The 25,111-nt window shown below is 39.1% G+C and overlaps 1 protein-coding gene across 5 annotated transcripts in view; it reads left to right on the forward strand.

Annotated features, from left to right (window-relative positions):
- RBKS (ribokinase) overlaps positions 1-25,111 on the forward strand; it is a 122,268-nt gene that overhangs the window by 24,893 nt on the left and 72,264 nt on the right. For 4 of the 5 annotated variants that reach the window (XM_020983779.2, XM_078149785.1, XM_078149784.1 and 1 more), the window contains exon 2: positions 19,967-20,099. In XM_020983779.2, coding sequence (XP_020839438.1) covers positions 19,967-20,099 — 133 coding nt within the window. The remainder of the gene's footprint in view (positions 1-19,966; positions 20,100-25,111) is intronic. The other variant, XM_020983780.2, reaches the window with a different exon arrangement.

The following is a 25,111-nucleotide window of genomic DNA, read 5'->3' on the forward strand; positions in this document are numbered from 1 at the left end:
GAGTGTTCTTCTAGTAATGTTATTACTAGAATACTCAATACTAGAGGGCAGCCAGGTGGCATAGTGGATAGAGTGCTGGGCGTGGAGTCAGGACAACTCTTCTTCAGAAGAGTTCAGATCTGACTTACTAGCTGTGTAATGCTGGGCAAGTTACTTAATCTTGTTCACCTTAGTTCCTCATTTGTCAAATGAGCTGGAGAAGGAAATGGCAAACCACTCTAATATCTTGGCCAAGAAAACCCCAAGTGGAGTCACAAAGAGTTAGACACAACTGAAATGACTGAACAACAACAGAATACTAGAAATTACTATTATAAGAAGAGGCAGCATAGTGTTTCAGATAGAGCCTGACCTTGGAATAAAGAATACCTGCGTTCATGTCCAAAATCGGACACATACACTCTGCAAATGATTTAACCTCTCAGTGCCACAGGCAACTCCCTAAGACTATACATTTCAGAACAAGTAATGATTAGCATTGATGAAAGAGTGTCCGATTCAGAACTTCCCTATAACAATGAAATCACAGATACAAAAAAAAAAAAAGTTATGACTGTATCACAAGGTAGGTAAAAGTTGCCGGTAGTACATAATCAGCAATGATTTGTATATAAAAAGTGACATAAAAGACTTTAATAAGGGCATGTCTGACCCTAACAGGAGGTAGGCCAGGCATGTACAAATATCCACTAAACATGAAAAGAACTTGGAAGAGGGCCTTCAGCTTGTTATGTGAATCCTCTATAGATGATTTACTGAAAAACTTAAAACAAGATTCTCTCAGGTTAAGAGGGTGGGGGTAATTTGAGATGTGCACCAGTAGAAAGAGGACACTGACCAAGGGATTCATTGAATTATTGAAGAATAAGTATAGGAGATATTTTGGAGCAAAGGTGCCCTCCTTGGGCCCTTGCCCTACCTCCTCAGGCCCTTCACACATACAAAAGGATAGGATTCCTGAGCTTCATTCCTCTTCTGAAAGGGGGCATACACTGAATTCAGCTTAGTCTCATCACTAGAAGCAACTGCCTCCTCCTGGTTCTGCAGTAATGTGTAAAAACAACAGCAATAATAATGACTCACATTTGTATAGCACTTTAAAGTAAACCAAGTAGTTTTCTCATGATGCAATTATGATCCCCATCTTATAGATGAGGAAGCTAAGCTTTGAGAGATTAAGTGACTTGCTTGTGACCAAAGCTAGTAAATATCTGAGGTGAAATTTAAACCAAGTCTCTTCACTGAGATCCATGTCAGAGCCCAGCTAGAGATTGTTTTTCAGAAATGGGTATTACATTGTAAGAAGGATATTGACAGGCTAATGTGTGTCCAAAGAAAGTGATCATGATGGTGAGAGGACTGGAAACTGTATGAGGAATTCTTGAAGGACCTATGGTGTTTAAAGTTAAGAAGGGAAAAAAAGGACATGTTAGTTGTGTAGCTGACAGTTATCAAGTGGAAAAGGAACCAGGCCATCTTTGGCATTAGGGGCCACAAACAGAAACTGCAGAACTGTATTTCACCTCCATCTTAGGAAAAACTCCCTAATACTTGTAACTGTCCAAAGGTGGAACAAGCATCCTTAGAAGGCACTGTGTTCCCTCTCACTGGCTCCTTGTTAGATGTGTTGTAGAAGGGATTGTTGTTGGTCACAATCTAACATTGTGCTTGATAACTTCTAAGGTCCCTTCTAGCCCTAAATTTCTATTCTAGGACTTCAGGTCTAGGACTCTTTCGTTATACAATACTAGCTAAGAAGAACTTGCTAACCCTGAATAATTGTCTTTTAGTAAAGGAAGTCATGTTTCCTCTGTATTCAAATTATTGTGAAGGTCTAAAGCAATGATTTCTAGTTAGCTTACTACCTTCTAATATTCTAGGTATAAAATTATCCTTATTTTTGTTTTGAGAATGACTGTTATTCATGTGAATGTGTCTGGGACACAGATAATGAGAAGCATCAGAGATGCTGGTCAAATAAAGAAATGTTTCCAAGGATATCAAAGACATTTAGCTTTTTAATAATAGCATTAATTGTAAAATCAGACATCACACTACACATGCTAGTAGTGAATTGTTAGCTTAATGAATTTTCATTAGGTAGCAATTATTAATAGAGTACATATACATAGAATCTTGTAATGAGCAAGAAACCTAGAGCCAAAGAGAGCAGGAAAATGTTTTCATTAAAAAAGCTTTCCTGCCTTTTGGCAGCATAATCAAAGAATTTTAGATAGAACTTGGTATCCAAGATGTATTAGCCCTTTGTGTTAGCACATGACTCTTTAGGTTAGAGATTTCTCATTTGCATCTCACAGTTCATTCCTCTGCCATAAGTAACATTTATATGGCACTACCAACCACAATGTTATTCAAAAGTTAGATAACCCTCTTTCAGTGGAGTAATTCCAAGTATGATACCTGGAAACTTAAGGGATTGACAAGTGTTATTAATCTGTTTTGCAAAGGAAAAGACTGGTTAAAAGAGGGACAATTTTACAGAGATAATTCAGCAAATCAGTAGCTCAGGTCTCTTGACTCTTATATCAGTGCTCCAAGCCACATGACATAACACATGATATAACACAGAATCATAGATCTAGAACTGGAAGGAGCCTCAGATCATGTAGACCAACCCCTTATTTATAGAAAGGGTCACTGAAGGCCAGAACTTGAAATCTGCCCAACAGTTAGAACTGGGCAGAGCAAATGTTAGATGTTTTACTAAAATTTGTAAATGCTTCACTCTTTCCAGATTAACATTTTTAAAGTTGTGAATTCATTTTAGATTTAACTGAATAATCTTTCTGTCTCTTTCTCTTAGTTCTCCACCCTTTTGAGCTGCATCTTTTGAGATTCTGTCTCCTCTGGAGACATGATTGGTCATTACTTTGATCAGAGTTCTTAAGTCTTTCAGAAATTTTTTTCTTTCCAGTATTATTGTCCTTATATAAATTATTCATCTTAATTAAAAATTAATTAATCTACTTAATTCTTCATCAGTTTATATTCCCCAGTATTTTCAGAAATTATCTCTCTCATCATTCTCCAGGTATCTAAGAGGCAATTTGTGGTACCCCGTTAGATTCTAATTCTTTGCTTTTCTTCTTCCCCCCCACCTTTTTAATTCCCTTCTGGACAAGGAAGTTTATTTTGTTTGTGAATATTCCCTCCCCGCAAATCCCTGCTTATTTTCCTATTACATTTCGATGTATTTATTTACTCAACTGTGTGTGTGTGTGTGTGTGTGTGTGTGTGTGTGTGTGTTCAACCTCCTTTGTCCATTTCAGATAAGTTCATCTGATCCTTACCCCTTCCACAACATCCTCCATGTTTATATATTCTTCTCATACACCCCAGTTAGAAGTAATAGTAAGTTCTACCCCCTTATTCTTGTTTTGTTTTGGTTTTGGTTTTTTTTAGGCAATTGGGCTAAGTGACTTGCCCAGGGTCACACAGCTAGTAAGTTTCAAGTGTTGGTCTGAGGCCGGATTTGAACTCAGGTCCTCCTGACTTCAGAGCCGGTGCTCTATCCACTGTGCCACCTAGCTGCCCCTCCACCCCCTTATTCTTCCTTGTACTCTCCCTTCTCTCCCCTCTTAAAACACTCAGAACAGAATCCATCCCAAGTCCTCTTTATTGCTTATTTTATTCCCTCAATTATCTTTGAAAATAAGAAGGTTTTTAAAAGGATATTTGTTTCTTCGCCTCTGCTAGAATGTTAGCATCCCATCTTGAGTTCATGAATTGGGGCTTTATTCCAGGACCGGGTCTCACCTCCTGCTTCAGTTTTGGGTGACTTGGTTAGCCTTGGGTCCCCTAAGTTCTTGTAGTGACCTCTCTGCCTTCTGGGATTCAACCACTCTGGATCTTTGAGGTTCAGATCACTGGATCTTTAGGGCCCTTTCTAGCATCTCAGGAAAGGTTGTAAGGACATCCCCTGGACCTGGGGTAACCTGATCTGAGTGTAGCAGTAATGAGGTGCTCAATGCCATCTCATAGTCCTTGCTGCTCCCAGTGCCTCCAGTAGGATATTCTAGACACCCTGCGGCTTTCTCAATCCAAACATAAAGCCTTGAAGGCTAGATATGTCCCATCTCTAGTGATGTTATCATTTGCCTCTCTAAAAGAGTCTCCTTTCCTGTTAGCTTTGGACTTCTGGAGTGGAAAATGTCAGTTACAATAGCTTCTCACTGGATTTCTGTTCATTGTTCATTCTGGTTAAAATTTAGGGTTTTGCTGGGGAAGGAGTAGAGAAGTAGCTGACCTGTCACCAATTTAGCCTGCTGTCTTATTGGAAGCCCCAAATCTTGCCTCTAAACAACCATGTCAGACCAGTGAATATAGGGACCTAGAAATATGTTTGGATTGAGATACAGTTGAAAATTTATCTATAAAGTAGTATCAGTTGTCTATAAGACACATGATAGTTTGTTAAGTTGTTTTGCATACTTTTAGCCGCACCAGATATATTACCATTTTTATGTTGTCATGATTGTTAATAATAGGAGCTAAATGGTGCAGTGGAGATAGTGCCAGGCCTGGAGTCAGGAAGACTCATTTTCCTGAGTTCAAATCTGACCTCAGACACTTACTAGCTGTATGACCCTGGGCAAGTCACTTCACCCTGTTTGCCTCAGTTTCCTCATCTGTAAAATTAGCTGGAGAAAGAAATGGCAAACCACTCTAGTATCTTTGCCAAGAAAATCCCAAATGGGGTCATAAAGAGTCAGACACAACTAAAGGGAATGAATAACAATGAATGAATGTTAATAATGCTGTCAATAATTTATGTTTAAAAAAGGCTCCTTGTAGGCACCTGTGAACAGTTAGGACTGTATACCACGCTGCTTACCACTTAACAGAGGTTCCTGATGTGGGTGGTACCACCCTCTGGGGGGCACTAGAAAGATCCAGGGAGTGGTAGTAGCCTCAGGTGCAGTTGGGGGGCATTGAATAAAAATAAGGGAGTGGTGGAAGTATAAGGAAAGAAGAGAAGAAAATTTTGAAAAACCGTTTGTACATATTTCATCTGTTGTGTAACAGAGTTAAAGTTGTAATGATTACATCATTTTCCAAATAAACATACAAAATGCAAGTTTTAACAAATCAGTGGTCAAGTCTGCCAACAGGTCTTAACAAGCAAGTGTTAGCAGGCAAGCCTGTTGTGCATTGTCTGGAAGTCTAGCATGCATTGGCAGTAATATGTGCTTGTAATGACTTGTTTACAATACTATATACTGTACAATTACACGATGCAATATTGCATCATCAAAACTTCAGTGCAGGAAAAAAGCCACAAATTTACAACAAATTATAAAATTTAATATGCATCATTTTTTTTAAATTTCATATTTGTTTAAATGATGCAAATTTTTAAAAACATTAAAAGGTTAAAGAAAGTAGGTTGCAGGGGAGGGAATAGGAGGTGATGCTGGGTAGTTTTTTTTTAAAGGGGGTGGTAGGCCAAAGAAGTTTGGGAGCCTCTGACTTAGGGTAACCAAAGTTGCAGCTTAGGTTGGCTCTATCAACAAGTAAAAAGTCTTCCTAGATACTGGTTATATGACATAATAATCAGCCTCCCAGCTTGTTATTCAGGAAATGGGGCCACTTTCTCGAGTACTGTATGTAATACTTTATGCTTTAGCAATAGCATACAGCAGCTGAATGCCTAGCCCCTCTTCCTACTTTATGAGTCTCTACACTGCTGGTAACTACCATCAGACAGAATTGTGTCTTAGTTGTTCCCTGGGGAGTAGGGAGGTCTCCTGCCCTCTGAGAGACTCATATGTCTAAATTGAGAGAATAGGTGACTCAGTCTTTTGTGAGAAATTGTGAGGAATAGTACCATGTGAGGCTGAAACTGTAGGAAGGTGCCAAGGATGGCATCTTCTGATTGGCCACCCAGTTCCTGGAATTGAGCCTAAGGAACAGGTTCCATTAACACCTTAATACTCCCAGTAACAAGCCAAGAATTTTTCTGTTTTTTCAATCTCATAGATTACTCATCATTGCCATTTCATAACAGAATGTTCTGTTATGTTACAAGGATTTCTGATGCAAATCAAAGTCTCATAATCACTTGTCATTGCTAAATTAAATAACTGGATAATAACATTACATTAAAAATAGTTTTTCCCTTGAGTACCAGTTTTAGAAGAAGTGAACCTTCCAGATATGTGTCTATATATGTGTTTGTGTATGTACTACTAACATATATATGTACATGTGTATGCATCAATACTAAAAATGTGTTTAGAATCCAAGGTAAAATTAGAATTGGAAAGGGCAAGAAGTAGAATGTTTCAAAATTATTGGTAAGCCTTCTTTGAATCTAAAATAGCAATATTTAACAGTTCATTGCCTCAAAAAAGGATAGTGTGGCCTAATTTATCAATATTTTCAGCATGATTTAAATGCAGTTCAGATCAGAGGCTGAATTTGACCTTTATTCATATTATTCATTTATTATTTTAATAAAGAAGTGTCATCTCAGTACGAACAAAGTATTTATGCCCCACAGATATTTTCATTGTCATGTTATACGAAAACAAATTATTAATACCTAATATCTCATTTAGCATGGAAAGTTAATTTATCATGGTGTCAATTTACTTTACAAGCCACTGAATTCAAGTCCTCATCATTGCCCTTTCTCCTTTCTAAAGCTATCTTTTCATCTGGTCTAATTATCCTCTCTAAGCTCTCCCTGTTCTTTACCTGCTCCCTCAACTCTATTCTGGTAGTACTCTTAACCCATGGTGCCAATTATTTTTTCTGATTTATAAGTCTCAGACACTCATCCCTGTACCAAGGATATTGTCAAATCAAACCCGTCAAGTCACCAGTCATCTCCATTTTATTCTCATAACAACCCTGGGAGACAGGTCCTATTAATTATCCCCATTTCACAGATGAGGAAACTGAAGCTGAGAGTGGTTAAATAACTTGCCCAGGATCAAACAGCTAAAAAGTGTCTGAGAAAAGATTCGTACTTGGGCTTCCTGGCCTTAAGTCCTGTGTTCTATCCTCTGAGCGACCTCACTGCCTTTGTAAAATGAAGGGGTTGTGATTGACTTCTAAGGTCCCTTCCAGCTCTAAATCTATAATCTTAATATCCTGTCATCATTGCATGAGATAATTGTCATGGTTATCTTATTTTACAAGGCTGTTCAGAAACCTCACACCTTTGTGTTCTCAGTACCTTCATCAAGAAAAGAGGATGTTTTGGAGGTGGCAAGCACTAAACCTCACAAAGCATGAAATTGACTCTATTTTAACAAACAAATGCTCTATTGATATGGGAGAAATTGTTACAGTTAAATTATAAAACCAAATATGATCCAGACAAGCAGTTTATTTAGCAGTGCATGTAGTTGCAAAACAAAATGGGTTCAGGGCCTTTGGTTTTTACTCAATTAATATATAATTTGGAGGGAATGAAAAACAGGATGAAAGGGTTAAAACACCTGGTTTCTTATTGGAGTAGCAGATCTAGAGACAAGTCAGGGTGAGGGTTGACTGGTGGGGATTGGGAGACAATAAAGAGACACTGAGAAGAGATGGAATAGAGGTGGTTTTGTGACCTTTAATTGGGATGATTCAGGGTGGGGTGGGAGGGTGGGAGAGTAATCTTGTGACTTCTCCAAATTAGGTGATTCTGAGACTTAACTTCATATGATGGTGGATTAAAAACAAAATGGAACCACTAATGCTATTTCAGTGTTACATTCCCCTCTTAATCATGGGGTTCTCAACCCACAGGATCACTTATTTAAATGCTTTATCTACTAGGGATTATTGGACAGAATGGTAGACTACTTTAAGGGACATCATAGGATTAGAGTAAGAAGAGCATCTGGTCACTAGGGATATGCAGAAAGTTATACATATGTGAAGAATCACAAAGATTGTAAGCAGAAAGAGTAGAAATCATAAAATGTTTTGCCCAAAACCTCATAGCTGTAACCAAGATAGCCAGAAAGTGGGATCCCACCATGAGGAACCTTGGGAATTAACATGGGATTCCTCAGTTACTGCATGTGTGTAGGCAGTTTGTATGGCCCCAGATCTGTTGATACATGAGCAACAAGACTAATTTATCATTTCACAGGCTTCTCCCTTGGAGGCTGTGATAGGGTCTAGTACTATATGGTTTTGCATAGAAAGACGGGGAGATGCCTAAATTTTTATATATTTGGGAGGGGATCTGTTTAGTGAAATGTGAACCCCTGTCAGAGTCTATGTGAGCAGGAGGGCTATGGCAAGGAATCACCTAGTGTAAAAGAGCTTTCTTAAGTACTAAGGCAGTTTTCTTAGCCGAGGGGAATGCCTCCACCTGATCAACAGTAAGAAGGCAATAGCAAGGGGGCCCAAAAGGCCAGAGCAGGACTGCATAACATCTATCTGAAGGGATTTGAAAGGTGTGTAAGCAAGTGGCAATCTGGCAAAAGCTAACTGCCTCAAGGCCTTTTGATTGAATACCTGACAAGTAGAGTGCAGGGATGTGATCTAAAGAACTACTCAGTGCCCTCTGATAGCACCCCCTAAGTTCCATAATGAATCTAGGATGTACTAAAAGGCAAAACTGGCTGTAAAAACTCTGAGGTAGGAGTGACTTACTTTCTGGTGAGAGCCAGACTTCTACATGTTTAGCCCCATACTTAAGTTCCTTGCACTTGCTCTCATTTTCGTCGAACTGAAGCATTGCAGGGTCCTGATGCGAAAGCTCCTATGAGGGAACTAGAGAGGTGAGGAAGGATCTGGGGCTTCTGGCAGCTTCCCAAGCCCCAGAAGCCTACTTTAAGTCAATATAGATATTGACAGATTTCCCTTCTGCAAGCTTGCAGCCTTTGCTAAAGCCATAAGTTCAGCCACCTGAGTGCTGAAGGAAATGTCAAGTGGTATAGGCCAGATGGTCTCTTTTTCAGAGACAGCCACAGCTCTGGTGTGGGACTGCCTGATCTCCACAGAAGAGGAGGCATCATTGTAAAATGTCAGGTCAGTGGGGTATCCTTGAAATCACTGCAAGGACACTCGGTCAAATCTACTACACCATTTTAGTCATAAGGGGGCAACTTGGCTGCATCCCCCACAGGCAGATCGGGAAGAAGGGACACTGGGTTCAGGAGGTGGAATCTTTTTAAAGACACATTGTCAGTTTGGATCTGGTGCTACAGGACTAAGGCTGCAACCTTAGTTGCATGGAGTCAGTAAACAGTGAAAGGGTTGTAAGGACTAGATCACAGATCTTGTCCACCAAGGTGACTATAGCTGCCATATCCCAGAGGCAAGACAGAGCCCCTCTAACCACTGGGTCCTTTAAGATGGAAAAGTACCTAGTGGGCCCATAGTTAGGGCCAAGGGTCTGAGTGATGACCCTAGAGGCCACCCTACCCTGCTTTGTTCCTGTACAAACAGGGAGAATGACTTCTCATAGTCAGGGATGCCAAGCAGAAGAGCATGGAAAAGAGCTGCCTTCAAAGTAGCCAGCATATCCTTATGCTCATTGGTGAGGATCAAGAGTTCAGAAATATCCTTCCTTGTCAGCTCAGCCACGGGTTTAGTGATCTCGCTATAAGAGGGCACCCACTATGCAATAGCCAGAATGGCATGCAGTTGGTGTTTGGTTGCTGGAGGGCTGAGATCATTTTTAGAGAGATCCACAGAGAGTTGTGACTTAATAGAAAGTCTATGTACTCAACCTTGTGCTTGCACCATTGTGGTTTGTCTTTAGAGATTTTATGGCTTGGTTTCCAAGTGTCTGGGAATATCAGGGGCCACTACAGTGGGGTTTGATTCATTAGATTTCCCTGGCCTTCATAAACATAGGTGGCAGTTCCGTGCAATTCACAGATACCCTTTCCATGCCACCCAGGGCTTTGCTTTAAGAAGTAGCCCCTAATGTCTAGGAAAGACCAGTTTACAAAGGCATTATGGATTATGCAAGCATCTCTCAAATTTAAATCATCTAGCATTCTCACATAGCCTTTCAAAAAACTGATTTGGAGATTCATCCTTATTTTGAGTGGTGTCTTGGAACTTATTCCAGTTTTCAGGCCTTTTATCATACTCTTTCATTCCCTTAATTAAGTATTCCCTAGCCTGCTTCAACCTAGTGTGGTCAGCAGGGTCATTTGGGTTCCATTGAGGATCCTAGGGGGACCTGTTTGGTTGGTTGCCTTATTGTTTACCTCCAGGAAGAGGTAAATATCAGCCTCAATGAGAGCTTTTATTTCCCCTGAGGAAAAGAATATGTCCAATAAGTCAGTCCTGTCCCCCCAAGTGGGATTATGACCTTCTATTGTTGCCTGAAACTGCCTAATAATTGTCCCTGTATCCTCATTGAACCATTATCTTAACTTGCCAGATGGCTAGGTCAAAGGGCCTGAAGGGCTGGTGGATTCTGAATCAGACATTCCCATTCCCTGAGGGTTTGGAATAATTTGTTCTTGCAGGAAAATAAGGCACAGGAATAAAGTCAGGATCAGGAGGTGTGTTAATAATAGGTAGGGTGTAAGTGGAAGGAATTGTACAGGATGGAGAGAGAGGATAGGTACCAGAATAGAGGCTTCAGGCAAGAGAGAATCGAGGAGACAGAGCATGTCAGAAGGAGAATGCCCAATAATTTAATCGCCTACGTTCTTAGATCTCAAGAAGTTTTAATTCATTTAATTAACAATGATCAAAGTTTCCTTCTTTGGACCAAATCACAGACCACAGATATGAATTTTTTATATTTTAGACCAATCTTCACATAATTTTAGAGTTCTATTTTTAGTCATCCCCTTGTGAATGGGAAGTTTTCCCTCTTCTTAGGCTAATAAGAGCTCCTTCAAGGGGGTATCCATCAGCTTATTAGAGGTGGCCTCCATGGTACCTTCGTCAGGGTCTACTCCCCTTGTCTGAGTGTAGTTTGGAGAGTGTAGAAGTCTGAAGTGGAAAACATTCCAGTAGAGAATAACCTCAGGTTTGGTTTTGTTTTTTGTGACCCTGAAAGACTAGCAAATTGATTTTTTAAAAATTGAACATATTTGTTAGCATTTCTGTAGTGATCTATTCTCTTCAGTGGTGATAGTAGAACCACTACATTTTGACTCTCACCACCTCATTCCTTAAATGAGGACTTGGTAATGGTGCTTAAAAATGTGAAATCAGGAAAAATGTCTGGACTTAACACAATATATACAGAAGAAATTTCTGCTGGTAGTGACACCACTTTGAAAACACGAGAATCAGTATTTCAGGATATCTCAAGGAGTGGAAAAGATGATGGGCACAGGTACTCCATCCACCAAAAGGAGTTGCTTGAGGCATATATGTGTTAAGGAACTCGTGCAGGATCCAGCTACCACTATGTCAGTAGTGGGACTCAGCTTTAAGCCCAGCACCTTATACACCATGCTATGTTGCATTATCTCAGATGATAATTTTTACCAAATACAGGCGACTAAGACATAAGCAAGTATCAGCTTGCATGTCTGCTTTCTCATCTATATGAAACTTTAATGAGAATAGTTTGTGAACTCATTAATGATAGATATCCTTGATGAAAACAGAAGGGAATAGGCCAACTTTTGCACATAGTGTTCTATAGGTGTTATATATTCATTTGCCTGGGAATTATAGAAAATATCGTGTTTATTGTTTACTGACTACAGAAAAGTATTTGACTCATTAGATCAAAATTCAGGTTTAAGCCCTCAAATAAGGTGTCTCCCATTTATATGTTATGATCATACAAGATTCCATTATATATATGAGAATCTTAAGAAAATAACTTCGTTCAGTGAACTGAGAAGTATCAGCATGAAGCAAGGCATAAGATTTATATTCCCAACAATGGAGAATGTTTGATGCAGAGTCCAAATAAAGCAAGGATTCTCTGTTAATTAAGAAGCTCTGCAGATGCTTATAATTACAGATAACATTGTGCTTATTGCATCAAAGCCTATAACTTTCCAGGCCTTCTAAAAGAGATTAACGCATACTCAAAAGAAGTTGACCTAGCTGTCCAGACAGGAGAAGCAGAATGAGTAGAAAACTAATAAATGCCCAGATTTAGACATGCATTTAGATGAGCAACTCACTGAGGTAGTCCATCAGTACATACAATTTGGAAAAACACTTCAAATGGACAGTGAACTGGGCCCAGAATTTATTGGGAGGAGGGGACTGGTTTCAATTGAATTCAGAAATTAGTGCAGTGCTTTATGAATCTAAGTTGTTTGCTGCTGCAAAAGCCCATCTTCCTAACACCAGTATTCTCCCAGTAATATATGGCTACAAATCATATGATGCAACAGTCTCAGAAAAGACCAATTGTATGTGACGCAAATGGTAATGAAAAGACACGTGGAAGGTTTAAATAGTCTGCAGAATAGACATCAAGCATTTGTATCAACAGGAAAGGAAATGGGCCTAGCATGTATTGAAAGTGAGAGATAACAAAAGGACATCTCAGGTGCTTTACTGGTATGCATGAAATGTTCAGAGAACCAGGCAAAGTCTTCTATCATGCTGAGTCAGTCTTCCATGGAGGATTTATGAAAAAATATGGACAAAAATCACACAACATGAAATGGCATAGATTATTTGCAATGTGAAGGGAGTACCTACCCCAATGAGGTAATGAATCTGTTGAAATAAAGAAATAATTTTATTTGTCAAGATTTTAGAAGGGCATTTGACAAATGGCTTGGGCAGCCCAAATCTCTTTATAAAGGATATGAGTAATCAGTTTTCATTTAAAATGCAAATTATTAACAAATATAAACAAAAACATTTTATTTTACATCATACATATTAAGTGGGTGAAAGACATGAAAATGAAAGCAGTCAGTGTCAGAAGGGGCTACAGGAAGGAAGCACACTAAGAAACTATTGGTAGAGCTATAAATTGTTCCAACCATTCTGAAAAATAATTTGGAATTATTGATAAAAGTCACTAGACAATTCATATCATGTGACCCAGCAATTAAACTACTATATGAAATCCCAAGCTCAGTGAAAGAAAGAAAAGTCCCCCCCAAAAAAAAGAAAGAAAAGTCCCACTTACAACAAAATATTCACAGTAGCATTGTTTAATAACCACCCAAAAAAAGGCCAGAGGAAAAAAAGGAGTGCTTATTAATTGAGGAATGACTGAATAAATTGTGGTAAGTGAATATGATGGAAAATTATTGTGCATAACAAACAATGAATGTAAGAAATTAAGTGAAACATTAGAAGATGGATACGTGCTGAGGCCAAGCAATCAATAAAGTTATTTATACAGTACAGTGACTATAGTTATAAAAATGAAAATAGCACAGAGGCAAATGAACTTGAATTAATTGCAATTGAACAGTCTTAGTTTTGGAGAACAGAAGATGAAACACACCCCCCATCTTTCAGGAGAGAGGTACAAATGCACAATCATATTAATAGCTAGTATTTTTTGTATTTTAAGGTTAACAGTGCACAGTATGTGTTTTTTATTTAATCCTCATAATAACCTAGGTGCTATTTTATCCCTTTTTACAATTGAGAAAACTGAGGCAGAGAGAAGTTAAGTAATTTGCTCAGGGTCACACAGCTAACAAGTTTCTAAGGTTTGAACTCATCTTCCCAACTTCAAATCTGACACTATTAACTGTGCCACTTAGTGTCCCACACAAAGCTTGGAATGCTACCTAATCTGCTAGAGTCAGTATCTAAAAACAAATTTGAATTATTGGCCGTGGGAAGATAAAAATTAACATTACTTTTGATTCCTACTATACTGATTCTACAATGTAATTGATTTTTATAATTGTTAGCATCTGCCTGAACTCTGTAGTTTACTTCAGCAAACATCACCTACTATAAGTAAGGCACCATGCTAGGGACTGGGGATACAAAAACAAAATCTTCCCTACTCTCAAAGATGTTACATTTTACTGGGGGGATTCTACATGCACACAGATAAACACAATCCAAGGTAGGGAGTGATTAGGGTCAAGAAGAGGTCAAGATAAAGCACCCAAAGGATATGTTGGAAGAGAGAGAGAACACTAACATCCAGCGGAAATCCAGAAAGGCTACACTAAAGAAGTGGCATCTGGACCCAGCCCTGAAGGAAAAAGAAAGGATTTTGAAAGGGAGAAATTGTTTAGGTAGATATGCCAGGCATGGGAGCCATGTCTCTCTGCAGACATAGAAGGCAACGTGGCAAGCTTGGCAGAAATGTAGAATACATGAATGAAATAGGGTATTTAGGAGCTAGATTGTAGAAGGCTTTCAGCATCAAACTAGGGAATTTATATTTTATTCTAAGTACAATAGAGAGCCATTGAAGGTTTCTTTTTAAGTTTTTTATTTTTTTAAAAAGACAATTTGTCATTTCCCAATGATTCAGCACCGCCACCAATGAAACCCTCCCTTGTAACGCAGAAGTATAGTAAAAAAAAAAATGGCATGTGTAGACTTTACCTGTTTTTGAAAATGTCTGCATGTATTCACCACCTCTCTGCTGAGATGATATACTTGCCCAAGAGGTGGAAGTCATGCTTCACCATTAGTCCTATTGAGTCCCAATTGGTGACTACATTGATCCAAATTCTAAAGTCTTTAATTGTTGTTTCCCTTTATATTTATTGTGGTCATCATGAAAACTGTACTCTGCATCAGTTACACAAGTCTTCCTGAGCTTCCCTAAATTCTTTATAGGCATCTTTTCTTTTTTTTTTTAATAATTTATTTATTTTTAGTTTTCAACATTCACTTCCACAAGATTTTGAGTCCCAAATTTTCTCCCCATCTTGCCCCCTCCCCCACCACAAGATGACATGTATTCTGAATACCTCTTTTCCCTAATCTGCCCTCCCTTCTATCTCCCTCCCCTTCTCTTGTCCCCTTCCCCTTCTGTTTTCCTGTAGGGAAAGATAAATTTCTATACCCCATTGTCTGTATATCTTATTTCCCAGTTGCATATGAAAAAAATTTTTAACATTTGTTTTTAAAACTTTAGGTTCCAAATTTTCTCCCTCCCTCCCCACCCACCCTCATTGAGAAGGCAGACAACTTGATACAGGTTATACATGTGTAGTCATGCAAAACACATCTATAGTAGTCAGTTTGGGGAAAACTAACTATATTTCCCTTCATCCTATCCTGCCCCCCATTTATTCCATTCTCTTTTTTGACCCTGTCCCTCCTCAGAAGTGTTTGCTTCTGATTACTTCCTATTCCAGTCTACCCTCCCCTTTATCATCCTCCCCTTATACCCTTCCGCCCTATTTTCCTGTAGGGTAAGATAGATTTCCATACCCGATTGAGTGTATGTGGTATTCCCTCCTTAAGCCAAATCCGATGAGAATAAGATTCCATAGTCATCATTTCTTATGGCACAATAATATTCCATTATGTTCATGCAATCATACACCACAATTTGTTCAGTCATTCCCCAATCAAAGGAAAGTCCACTTTCCTCCTAGGTCTCTGACACTACAAAAAGTACAAAAATGGAAATAATAACAGTATCTACCTCCCAGGGTTGTGAGGATCAAAGGAGATAATATTTATAAAGCATTTAGCCCAGTAACTGGAATATAATAGGCACTCAGTCAGTGCTAGTTTAGAGCTACCCCATGTGGGGTAATGTGCTTGTCTTTCCCCAGCTCTTCAAACAATTATCCTCTTTATCTTTTATCTTTGTCAATTTGATGGGTATGAGATAAAACTTCGTTTGCTTTAATTTGCATTTCTCTTTTAATTAGTGATTTAGAGCATTCTTCATATGGTTGTTGATAGCTTGCATTTCTTCTTTCAAAGCATATTCTGTCTATTTACCATTTAGCTTTTGGGAAAACACTGATGGTTTATGATCAAAGAAGTGACCCACTCAGATTTATGCCTTACTAATATTATCTTGTCAGCTCTGTGAAAGATGAATAGGAAATGGGACTAAAAGTGGGAAGATTAGGAGACTACTGTAGTAGTTCAGCTAAGAAGTTCAGATTAAGATCTGAACTAAGGTAGTGGCAAAATGAATAAAGTGGAGACTTATATGGGAGGTATGGTGGTATTAGAATCAATAAAACTTGACAGCTGATTAAAGGTTATACCTAAAGAAGCAAGAATCAAAGAACCTGGATAACTAGTAGGACAGTAGCACCATCAAAAGACATTGGGAAGTTTGGTGGGAGAGAGAATGATTTATGGAAGATAAGAAGTTCTGATTTGTAAATGCCGAATTTGAGCTGCTGGTAGAACTTCCAGATAAGGATGTGGGATCAAGAAATTGATTGGTACTCTAAAGTATAGATAGAAACCTGTTTTTAGGGAGTGAGAGACTGATGCTGAACTAGCAGCAGAGACTAAGGTTAGTCAGGTATGAGGAGAATCAGAAGAAAGCAGTGTCGCAGAAGCAAAGAGAGGAGGGATTATCCTGCAGGGTGGATCCTCCACAGTTTCAAAAACCACTAAGATTTCAAGGATGAAGACTCTGTGTATGTGTGTGTCTGTACATGCATGCATGCATATATACATATATACACAGAGAGAATTTATTAAACACTCATTATATCCTAGGTACTGTGATAAGCACTGGTGATAAAATTATAGGCAAGCAAGACAATCTTTACCCTCAAGGAGCTTACTTTCTGATGGGGAAGGACAACACATAAAGGGGAGTTGGAGGGAAAAGGTGAGGAAGAGAGTGGGGACAAGGCAGCTGTGAAGTGGTAGAGATGTCTGTAGAGCAAGTCCAACCAGGAGTAAAATGAGCATATCTAGAGCCCCTTCTAAAGTGGTAGTACAAGTCAAGGAGTCATCAGTGAGGGAAAAAAGCAGGGCCTCAGGGTGAAATTTCTCAGTGAAGAGGTAGAAATGAAGTATAGTGAATGAATAGAGTCAGGATATGTTTAGAAATTAAGACATTGCTAGTAGATCCGACCACTAGGCACATATCTCAAGGAAGTAGAAAGAACATCCCATACACACCAGAATATTTGTAGAGCACTTTTTGTAGTAACAGAAAATTGTAAGCAAAATAGATGCCCATCAATTGGAAAATAACTAAAGAAATTGTGGTATATGAATGGAATGAAAGTTATTTTGCTGCAAGAAATAATGAATATGGAGGATCCACAGGAAGACTTCTCTGAACTGAAGTCAGGAGTACCAGGAAAACAATATGCACAATACTATAACAGTATAAATGGAAAGAACAAAAAAAAATTCAAAACTGAACTCTATGACCAAGCGTGGCTTCAGTGAAGTGATATGAGAATGCACCTCCCTCCATTCTTCACAAAGATGGGAGGCTGTGAGTATGGAAAATTGCATATACCATTGGACTAGGGTGATTTTTTGGTTTTGCTGAATTGCTTTTCTTCCTTTTTTATTCTTTGATGTAAGAAAATTATTCTGTTGATGGGAGAAGGGATATATTGGAAAGCGAAGGTGATGCAGCAACCAAAGATAGTAATAACAATTTTTAAAAGACATTGGTGGTAACCTGTGAAAGGGCAGTTTTAACAGAGTGCAAGAATCAGAAACCTTAATAAAAGGGATACATCTGAGGTGAAAAATGAGGAAACTGAGGCAGAGATTATAAAGTGTTCTTTCTTCCTAAGAAGTAATCCCAAAGCGATGAAATGGAGACATTATGTAGAATGATAGTTTGAGACAATGGCAAGCTCAAGAGAAAGGGGTATGGGTGTGGGTATGCACACGCTTTAAGAGTGAGGAGTCCTGTGCAAATATTTAGGCCACTAGAAGAATCTAAAAGATAGGAAAAGATTGACAATAAGCCAAAGAATGATCAAGAGGGCACACTGCCAAATGTGATGGAAAGGAATAGAATTAAGGGTACAAATAGAACTATTAGCTTGAGAAAAGGGAGATTAATTTAATAGGGATAAATATAAAGTTACAAGGCTTGGGTTTAATCAAATTAATTGCACAAGTACAGAAAGCAGAAGGCTTGGCTAGACAACAGCTCACACGAAAGAGATACAGGATTTTTATAAATTGCAAGTTCAATTAGTCAACAATATGACATGACAAAGAAAGATGCTAACATGATCTTGGGCTGAATTAATGGAATACTGTCCAGAATGAGGAAAGTCATTAAATCAAAGATTTGCAGTTGGAAGGAGCCTTAGAGATCATCTGGTCCAGGGGGTCTTACCTCTTTTGTATCATGGAGCCTTTTGGCATTCTGGTAAAACCTATGAACCCCTCCTCTGAAGAATGTTTTTAAATACATAGGATTACAAAGGAAACTAATTATACTGAAATATATTTATTGAAATATTAGAAAACAGAAAACAAATTCATGGACCCCATGTTAAAAACTCCTGCTAGTCCAGCTCCCTTATTTTGAAAGACTGAGACCCTCCCCCACAGAAATGAAATGATTTGTCCAAGGTTACACAGGTACTTGATTACTGACCCAAGATTTGAACTCACACCCCTCAACTCAAAATCTAATATTGTGTCCACTGTACCATGGTGATATATAGGTGATATTCCTACTGGACCCTGCTTTGAACATATTATATGACCTGGAGTACTATATTCACTTCTTGACACTGTCTTTTAGGAGGGACAATGGCAACCTGGAGACCATGTTATATGATTATCTCTTGCAGGAGCTAGAGGTGTATATAGTCAAGAGAAGAAGGGACTTAGGAGAACATGAGAGCCACTATCAAGCATTTGACTTTTTTTGGTGGGTAGATACTGCAGAAAGACAGGTAGAATTAGAGCTATTTAAACATTTGACAGCTACTTAGTTTGCCCTGTCATTTGAGATCATCAAGAGGGGACTAGGTAACCACTTTTCATTGATGTTGTAAGGAAGAGTCCCTCTCCAAGTGCAGCTTGAACTAGATGATCAGTGTATGGTGCCCTTTGGATTCTGTTGTTGGGTAGTCTCTTTTAGATTCATTATTTATTACCCTAGAAAGCACCGAGGCCTGAGGAAATTAGATGAAAAGAGGATGATTTTGGTGAAACAGCAGAACATGGTGAAAGCCCTGGATTGGCAGGAAAGAGAACAATATGTTTGCCTACTAGTGAGAGCAGACTTGGGTAAGGCAGCATAAAGGGAGGCCAGTCTTTCCAACAAATATTTATAAAGTGTTCACTGTCCATTGAGCATTGTCCTAGTCTTTGGGGTTTTCCCAAAGCAGCTGAAGATGTTCAACAACGATACATTTATTGAGTACTCTCTGCCTTCAAAGAGTATAATATCCTATTTGAGGGATAAAAGAAATGCAGTTATAGAATGTATACAGTAGTATATGATTAAATACAAAAGCATTTTTGAAAAAAAAAAAAGACCCTGCCTGAGACAAAAATTAAAATATAGATGATTTTTGAGCTTCTTTTCCCTGTCTTCCAGGATACTTGGTATCCTTTTGCTGTTCTCTACTAGCTAAAAATCTCTACTCTCACCCTTGTTCTTATTCCCTTCCCTCATCCCTCCCTGCTCCAGATTCTCCCATGCTTCAAAATTAGTTATCTTTCCTGCTCCTAACACTACTTCCAGTTTCTTGTAATTGTGTCTAATGTGAACCAGGAGGAAATCATATTGTCCTAATTCACACTGAAGAATGAATGAGGAGAGCCCCTTAATTCTCCAAAGAGTATCATTATGATTAATAACTTGAGAAAATCTCTGATAAGTAGAGTTTCTTACAGTAAAGGAAAATGAAGGATTGAAGGCAAGCTTGGGGTTGGAGGTAGAGATTTGAGAGCCCATGTAGCACGTCACATAGATCTGATGGGTATAAATGCTGTTTAAAGTTCATAGAAAAAACAAACAAACCACTGATCTGGGTTAGTCTGAAAAGGCTTAATAAAGAATAGTAATAGCTGAATATAGCACTTTAAGGTTTGTTTTTCTCTTCTGAACAACTTAATTGCTGTTTCTGTTACCCATGTCAAATCTGTTGGGGTTTGGGGGGGTTTTTTTCCCCTTTCTTGATTATAATAGCCTTACATCACATCTGCCCAGAATTGGAGAAACCGTCCATGGACATAAGTTTTTTATTGGCTTTGGAGGAAAAGGTGCTAACCAGTGTGTGCAAGCAGCCCGGCTTGGAGCCAAGACTTCCATAGTATGCAAGGTAAGTATAAGAGAGAATAGAGCGATTTATATGGGCCAAGCATTCTGGTTCTCTTAACAGTCAACAACTTGCTAAAAATTCAGATAGGAGAAATAATTATCCTTCAGAGTCCTTAGTTGGTTTTATCATCATTGTTTCTATGGCAAATTATACAAGATATACTGCCTTACTAATTTCAGGACCAGGATTTCAAGTAAGTATGAGAAACGTTGATAGAGTTCCTGTGGATTTCCAATCCAGCCTCTAAATCACAATCAATCAGCAATTATTTATTAAGCACCTAGGATCACAGATTTAGAGCCAGAAGGCACCTGATAGTTATCTAATCCTTCACCTTCCCTTCATCTTAAGAATGAGGAAAATGAGCCTTAGAGAAATGAAGTGACTTACCTAATGTCACAGAGGTAGTAAGGGAGAGAAGGATGCCTGGTACCATCTAACACCCAATCCAGCTTTTTTTCCACTGTTCCACATGATTTCCTGATGTATGATAATCACTGTGTTAGGTGCTAAGACACCAAGATGAAAATCAAATAGTCCCTGCCCTTCAGAAGCTTGTGTGTTATGGGAGAAATAACATCTCCCTATATAAGTAGATAGAACATAGATACAAAGCAAATATTTGGTAATTATTTTTGGAGAGGAAGCACTAGAAACTTGGGGTATTTAAAAAGGCCTCTTGTAAGAAGGAGTCATTCCAGGCATGGGGGAAAGCCTGGGCAAGAGCATGGGACACAGGTAATATGTAATAAATCTGGAAAGGTAGGTTGGAGCTAGATTGTGATGAGCTTTTAAATGCCAAATAGAGGAGTTTCAGTTTGATCCAAGAGAGATTAGGTTGCCACTGGAGCCTCCTGAGCAGGGGAACGATATTGTCAGACCCAGAATATCCCTTCAGTAGCAGTATGAAGTATGGATTGGGGAAGAAAGAAATTGGCAAGAGAGGAACAACTTGGGAGGCTGTTATGTAGTCCACGTTGGAAGTGATGAGGTTCTGAAGTGGAATGGTGACCCTATGAATAAAGAGAAAAGGACGTATTCAAAAGTTATTGTGGAGGTATAATAATGATAATAGCCCTCATTTATATAGCACCTACAATGTGAGAGTTACTGTGCTAAACACTTTACAGATATCTCATTTGATCCTCACAACACCCCTGGGAGGCAGGTACTATTATTATCCCCACTTTACTGTGGAGGAAACTAAGGTAAACAGAGCTTAAGTAACTTGCCAAAGGTCACACAGCTAGTAAGTGTCTGAGACTGAATTTGAACTCATGTCTTCCAAACTCAAAGCCCAGCATTCTATCCACTGGGCCACCTAGCTTCCAGTAAACATGGCTATTGTTAAATTCCACCTTCTGTAGAAAGCCTTTCCCAATCTCTATTAATTCTGGTGCCCTCCCTCTGTGGATTATTTCCTATTTATCTTGTATGTATCTTTTTTGTATATAATTGTTGGTATATTGTCTCTCTTCATTAAATTGTGAACTTCTCAAGGGCAGAGATTATCTCTCTTTGTATTTCAAGTGTTTAGCAAAGTGCCTAGCACATAGTAAATAATAAATGTTCATTGACTGACTACTGCTCAGACTTGGGAGAGAATGAGGGAGAACAAAGAGTTAAGGATGATTGATATTGGGTTACAAGAAGACTGATATTGGGTCACAAGAAGACTGATCACGTCTTGCCAACTTCCAAACCTGGATCACTCCCACCATTCCTCTTTGTCACTCTTCTTCACATTCTACTTAATTGAAGTGAAGGAAGTCACAAAACCTTGCTGATTGAGTCCACTACAAATTTATGTTATTTGATTTTAACTAGGCCTTCAGGGAGCAAAGCAATCCTTCAACAACCTAATCAGTTCTCAGTCTCAATCTCCATCACAGCTGTCCAAACCTTCTCTGTTCTCAAGACTCATACAGTACCTGCCCTCTACATCCTGTAAACAGAAGACCTCACCTTCACACTTTACTGAAAAAAATTGAAACTGTTTGCCAAGAATTCCCTCTTCTCTACTCTCTTCATCTCACATTATTCTGAAAATATTCCCCACTATCTCCTTCTGCATTTTTGTGTGTGATGAAGAGGTGACCCTTCTCCTTGCCAAGTTCTTTGATTCCTTGATTCCCCCACCTCTTATCTTCTTTGGCAGATTGCCATCCTGTCATCCCCCCTCTCTTTAATCTTCAGTCTCTCTCTCTACTTGCTCCTTCCCCAGCAGCCTACAAATACACCCATGTCTTACCCATCCTTAAAAAACAATCACTTAATCCTTTTATCCCTGCTAAGTATTATGCTATATCTATTACTCCCCTTCTTAGCTAAACTCCTTATTGTTAAGTCCTTTCTCCCTTGTTCCTGACTCTTCATGACTGCGTTTGGGGTTTTCTTGGCAAAGATACTAGAATGATTTGCCACTTCCTTCTTCAGCTCATTTTACAGATGAGGAGACTGAGGCAAACAGGGTTAAGTGATTTGTCCAGGGTGACATACCTAGTAAGTGTCTGAGGCCAGACTTGAACTCATGATGATCTTCCTAACTTCAGGTTGGGCACTCTATGCACTGCACCACCTACCTGCCCTCTTATGAAAACCATCTAAAGTAGGTGTCTTTGCTTTCTCTCCTCTCCTAACTTTCTGTTCTGATCTCATCATCCACATGAAATTGCCCTGTTCAAAATTACCAGTGATTTCATAATTGCCAAATCTAATGGCCTTTTCTCAGTCTTTATTCTTCTGACCTTGCTCTATTGCATTTAACACTTCACTACCTTCTTTTCCTGTATTCTCTCTCCTTTCTAGGTTTTTGTGACACTGTTCTTTCTTGGTTCTCTGCCTATTTATCTGTTTGACTGTTCCTTAGTCTCCTTTGCTGGATTTTCATCCATGTCACACCCACTAACTCTAGATTCCTCAAGGTATGTTCTGGACCCTCTTCCATTTCTTTTCTCCGCTATATCACTTCATAGTTTCAACAGCTCTCATTGATTCAATTATGATCTATATGTGGATGACTCTCAGGTCTATATATCTAGTTCTACTCTTTCTTCTGAGTTATAGTTCCATATCAGGGGGTGATCGCCAGTCATCCTGATTTATATCTTACTGCTGGACCCAGATGGCTCCGGAGAGGAAAGTGAGGCTGGTAACTTTACACAGTCCTCTCTCACTTAAATCCAATTCACTTGCAAGTCATGGCATCACCTTCCTGATGCCATGTTCTTCTTCCAGAAGGAAGGACAAACAACAAGGACCACACCTTAAACCCTATTCACTCTGGCTGTCGTTGATTGGCCAACAATAGGTCCCAGCCCAAGCCCCACTTAGTGGTCATTGGTTGGGCCCTGATGGCTCAGAGTGAATGTAAATAGCAATTGTTTCTGTTTTGCCTAGAAACCCTGAGGGTCTTCCACTCTCAGACTGATTTCTTTTTTTTGGACTAGGTAAAGAGGCCATTCTTTGTCTCATTTCTTACCTAGCCTTAATTACTCACTGGGGTTGCCTTAGTCAAACTGAGACCTGGGAAAGACCTTACCTCAAAAAGGTCAAGGGCTCCCACTGCATCCAGGGCTGTCATCCTGATTTACATCTTGCCACTGAACCCAGATGGCCCGAGAGGAGAAAGTGAGGCTGGTGATTTTTGCATAGCTCTCCCCCACTTAAATCCAGTTTACTTGCGAGTCATGGCATCGCCTTCCAGATGTCACGGCCCTCTTCAAGAATGAAGGGCAAACAGCAACAGTTCTATGTCACCAGTTGCCTATTGGACATTTCATCATTATCTCAAACTCACTATGTCCAAGTCCGAACTCATTATATTTTCCCCACAAACCTTCTCTTCTTCCAGACTTCTCTATTTCTGTCAAGAACATCACCATCCATCCAATCACCTGAGGCTGCAATCTCAGTGTTACCCTTAACTTCTCACTTTCACACATCTCCCATATCCAGCTAATTGCCAAATCCTGTTCCACCTTCACAGTACCTCTGCTATATGTCCTCTTCTCTCCCCTCATGTTACTCTCTACTCTACCACCCTGGCTCAGGCCCAAGAGCTTTCTAATTGGTCTCCCTGCCCCAGATCTCTCCCTACTCCAATCCATCCTCCACTAAGTTGACAGAATGACTTTCAGTGGTTCTTTATTACTTCCAAGATCAAATTTAAAGTGCTTTGTTCAGCATTTAAAGCTCTTCATAACTTGGCCCCTTCTGGCATTTCACTCTTTCATACATTCTACAATCCAGCCATACTTAGACTAATGTCCAACCAACTTAATGGTCTTCATGCACAACACTCCATTTCTTGTCACTATGCTTCTCTACTGGTCTTTCCCTGTGCTAGCAGTACGCTACCCCTCAACTCTGCCTCTGAGTACACCCGCTTCTTCAAGGCTTGGTTCAAGTATCGCCTTCTACAAATGGCCTTTCCTGATCTCAGCTTCTAGAACTTTCTCCTGTACTGTTATCTTCTGTCTGCTCTGTATGCATATTGAATATGTTTGTATCCATGTAAGCTCCTTAGAGAAGAGAGACTATTTATGCTTTTCTTTGTATCTTCTGTGCTTAGCATAATGCCTAGCACAAGTTTAATCAATACATGTTCACTGATTCATTTGATTGGTATCTTATATAGACAAAGGGAAATTCCCAATCTTTTAGGGAAAAGATAATGAATTTTGGACATGTTGGGCTTAAGATGTCTGGAGTATCCAGTTAGAATTGTCAACAGTTACTTGATAGAAGAGTGGGGTTCAGTCAGGAGAGAGATTAAGGCTAGATATATAGATCTGGCATTCATCTTCATAGAGATAATAATTGAACAAAATGAATTGATTGTATTTGGATAAATTTAACTTGAGCGACAGAGCGTTCAGATATTTAGCCAAATAGCTGGTGTTTCACTCATCTTTAAATTATTTCCATCTGGTGTGATGAGTGGCAAACCTTTTTTTTTTTTTGCTGTGATAAACATTTTTTTACTATCCTGCAAACAAAAGATACACAGA

The sequence above is a fragment of the Phascolarctos cinereus genome, unplaced genomic scaffold (assembly GCF_003287225.1).
Source record: "Phascolarctos cinereus isolate Bilbo 61053 unplaced genomic scaffold, phaCin_HiC Scaffold_2;HRSCAF=192, whole genome shotgun sequence".
Classification (NCBI taxonomy): Eukaryota; Metazoa; Chordata; class Mammalia; order Diprotodontia; family Phascolarctidae; genus Phascolarctos; species Phascolarctos cinereus.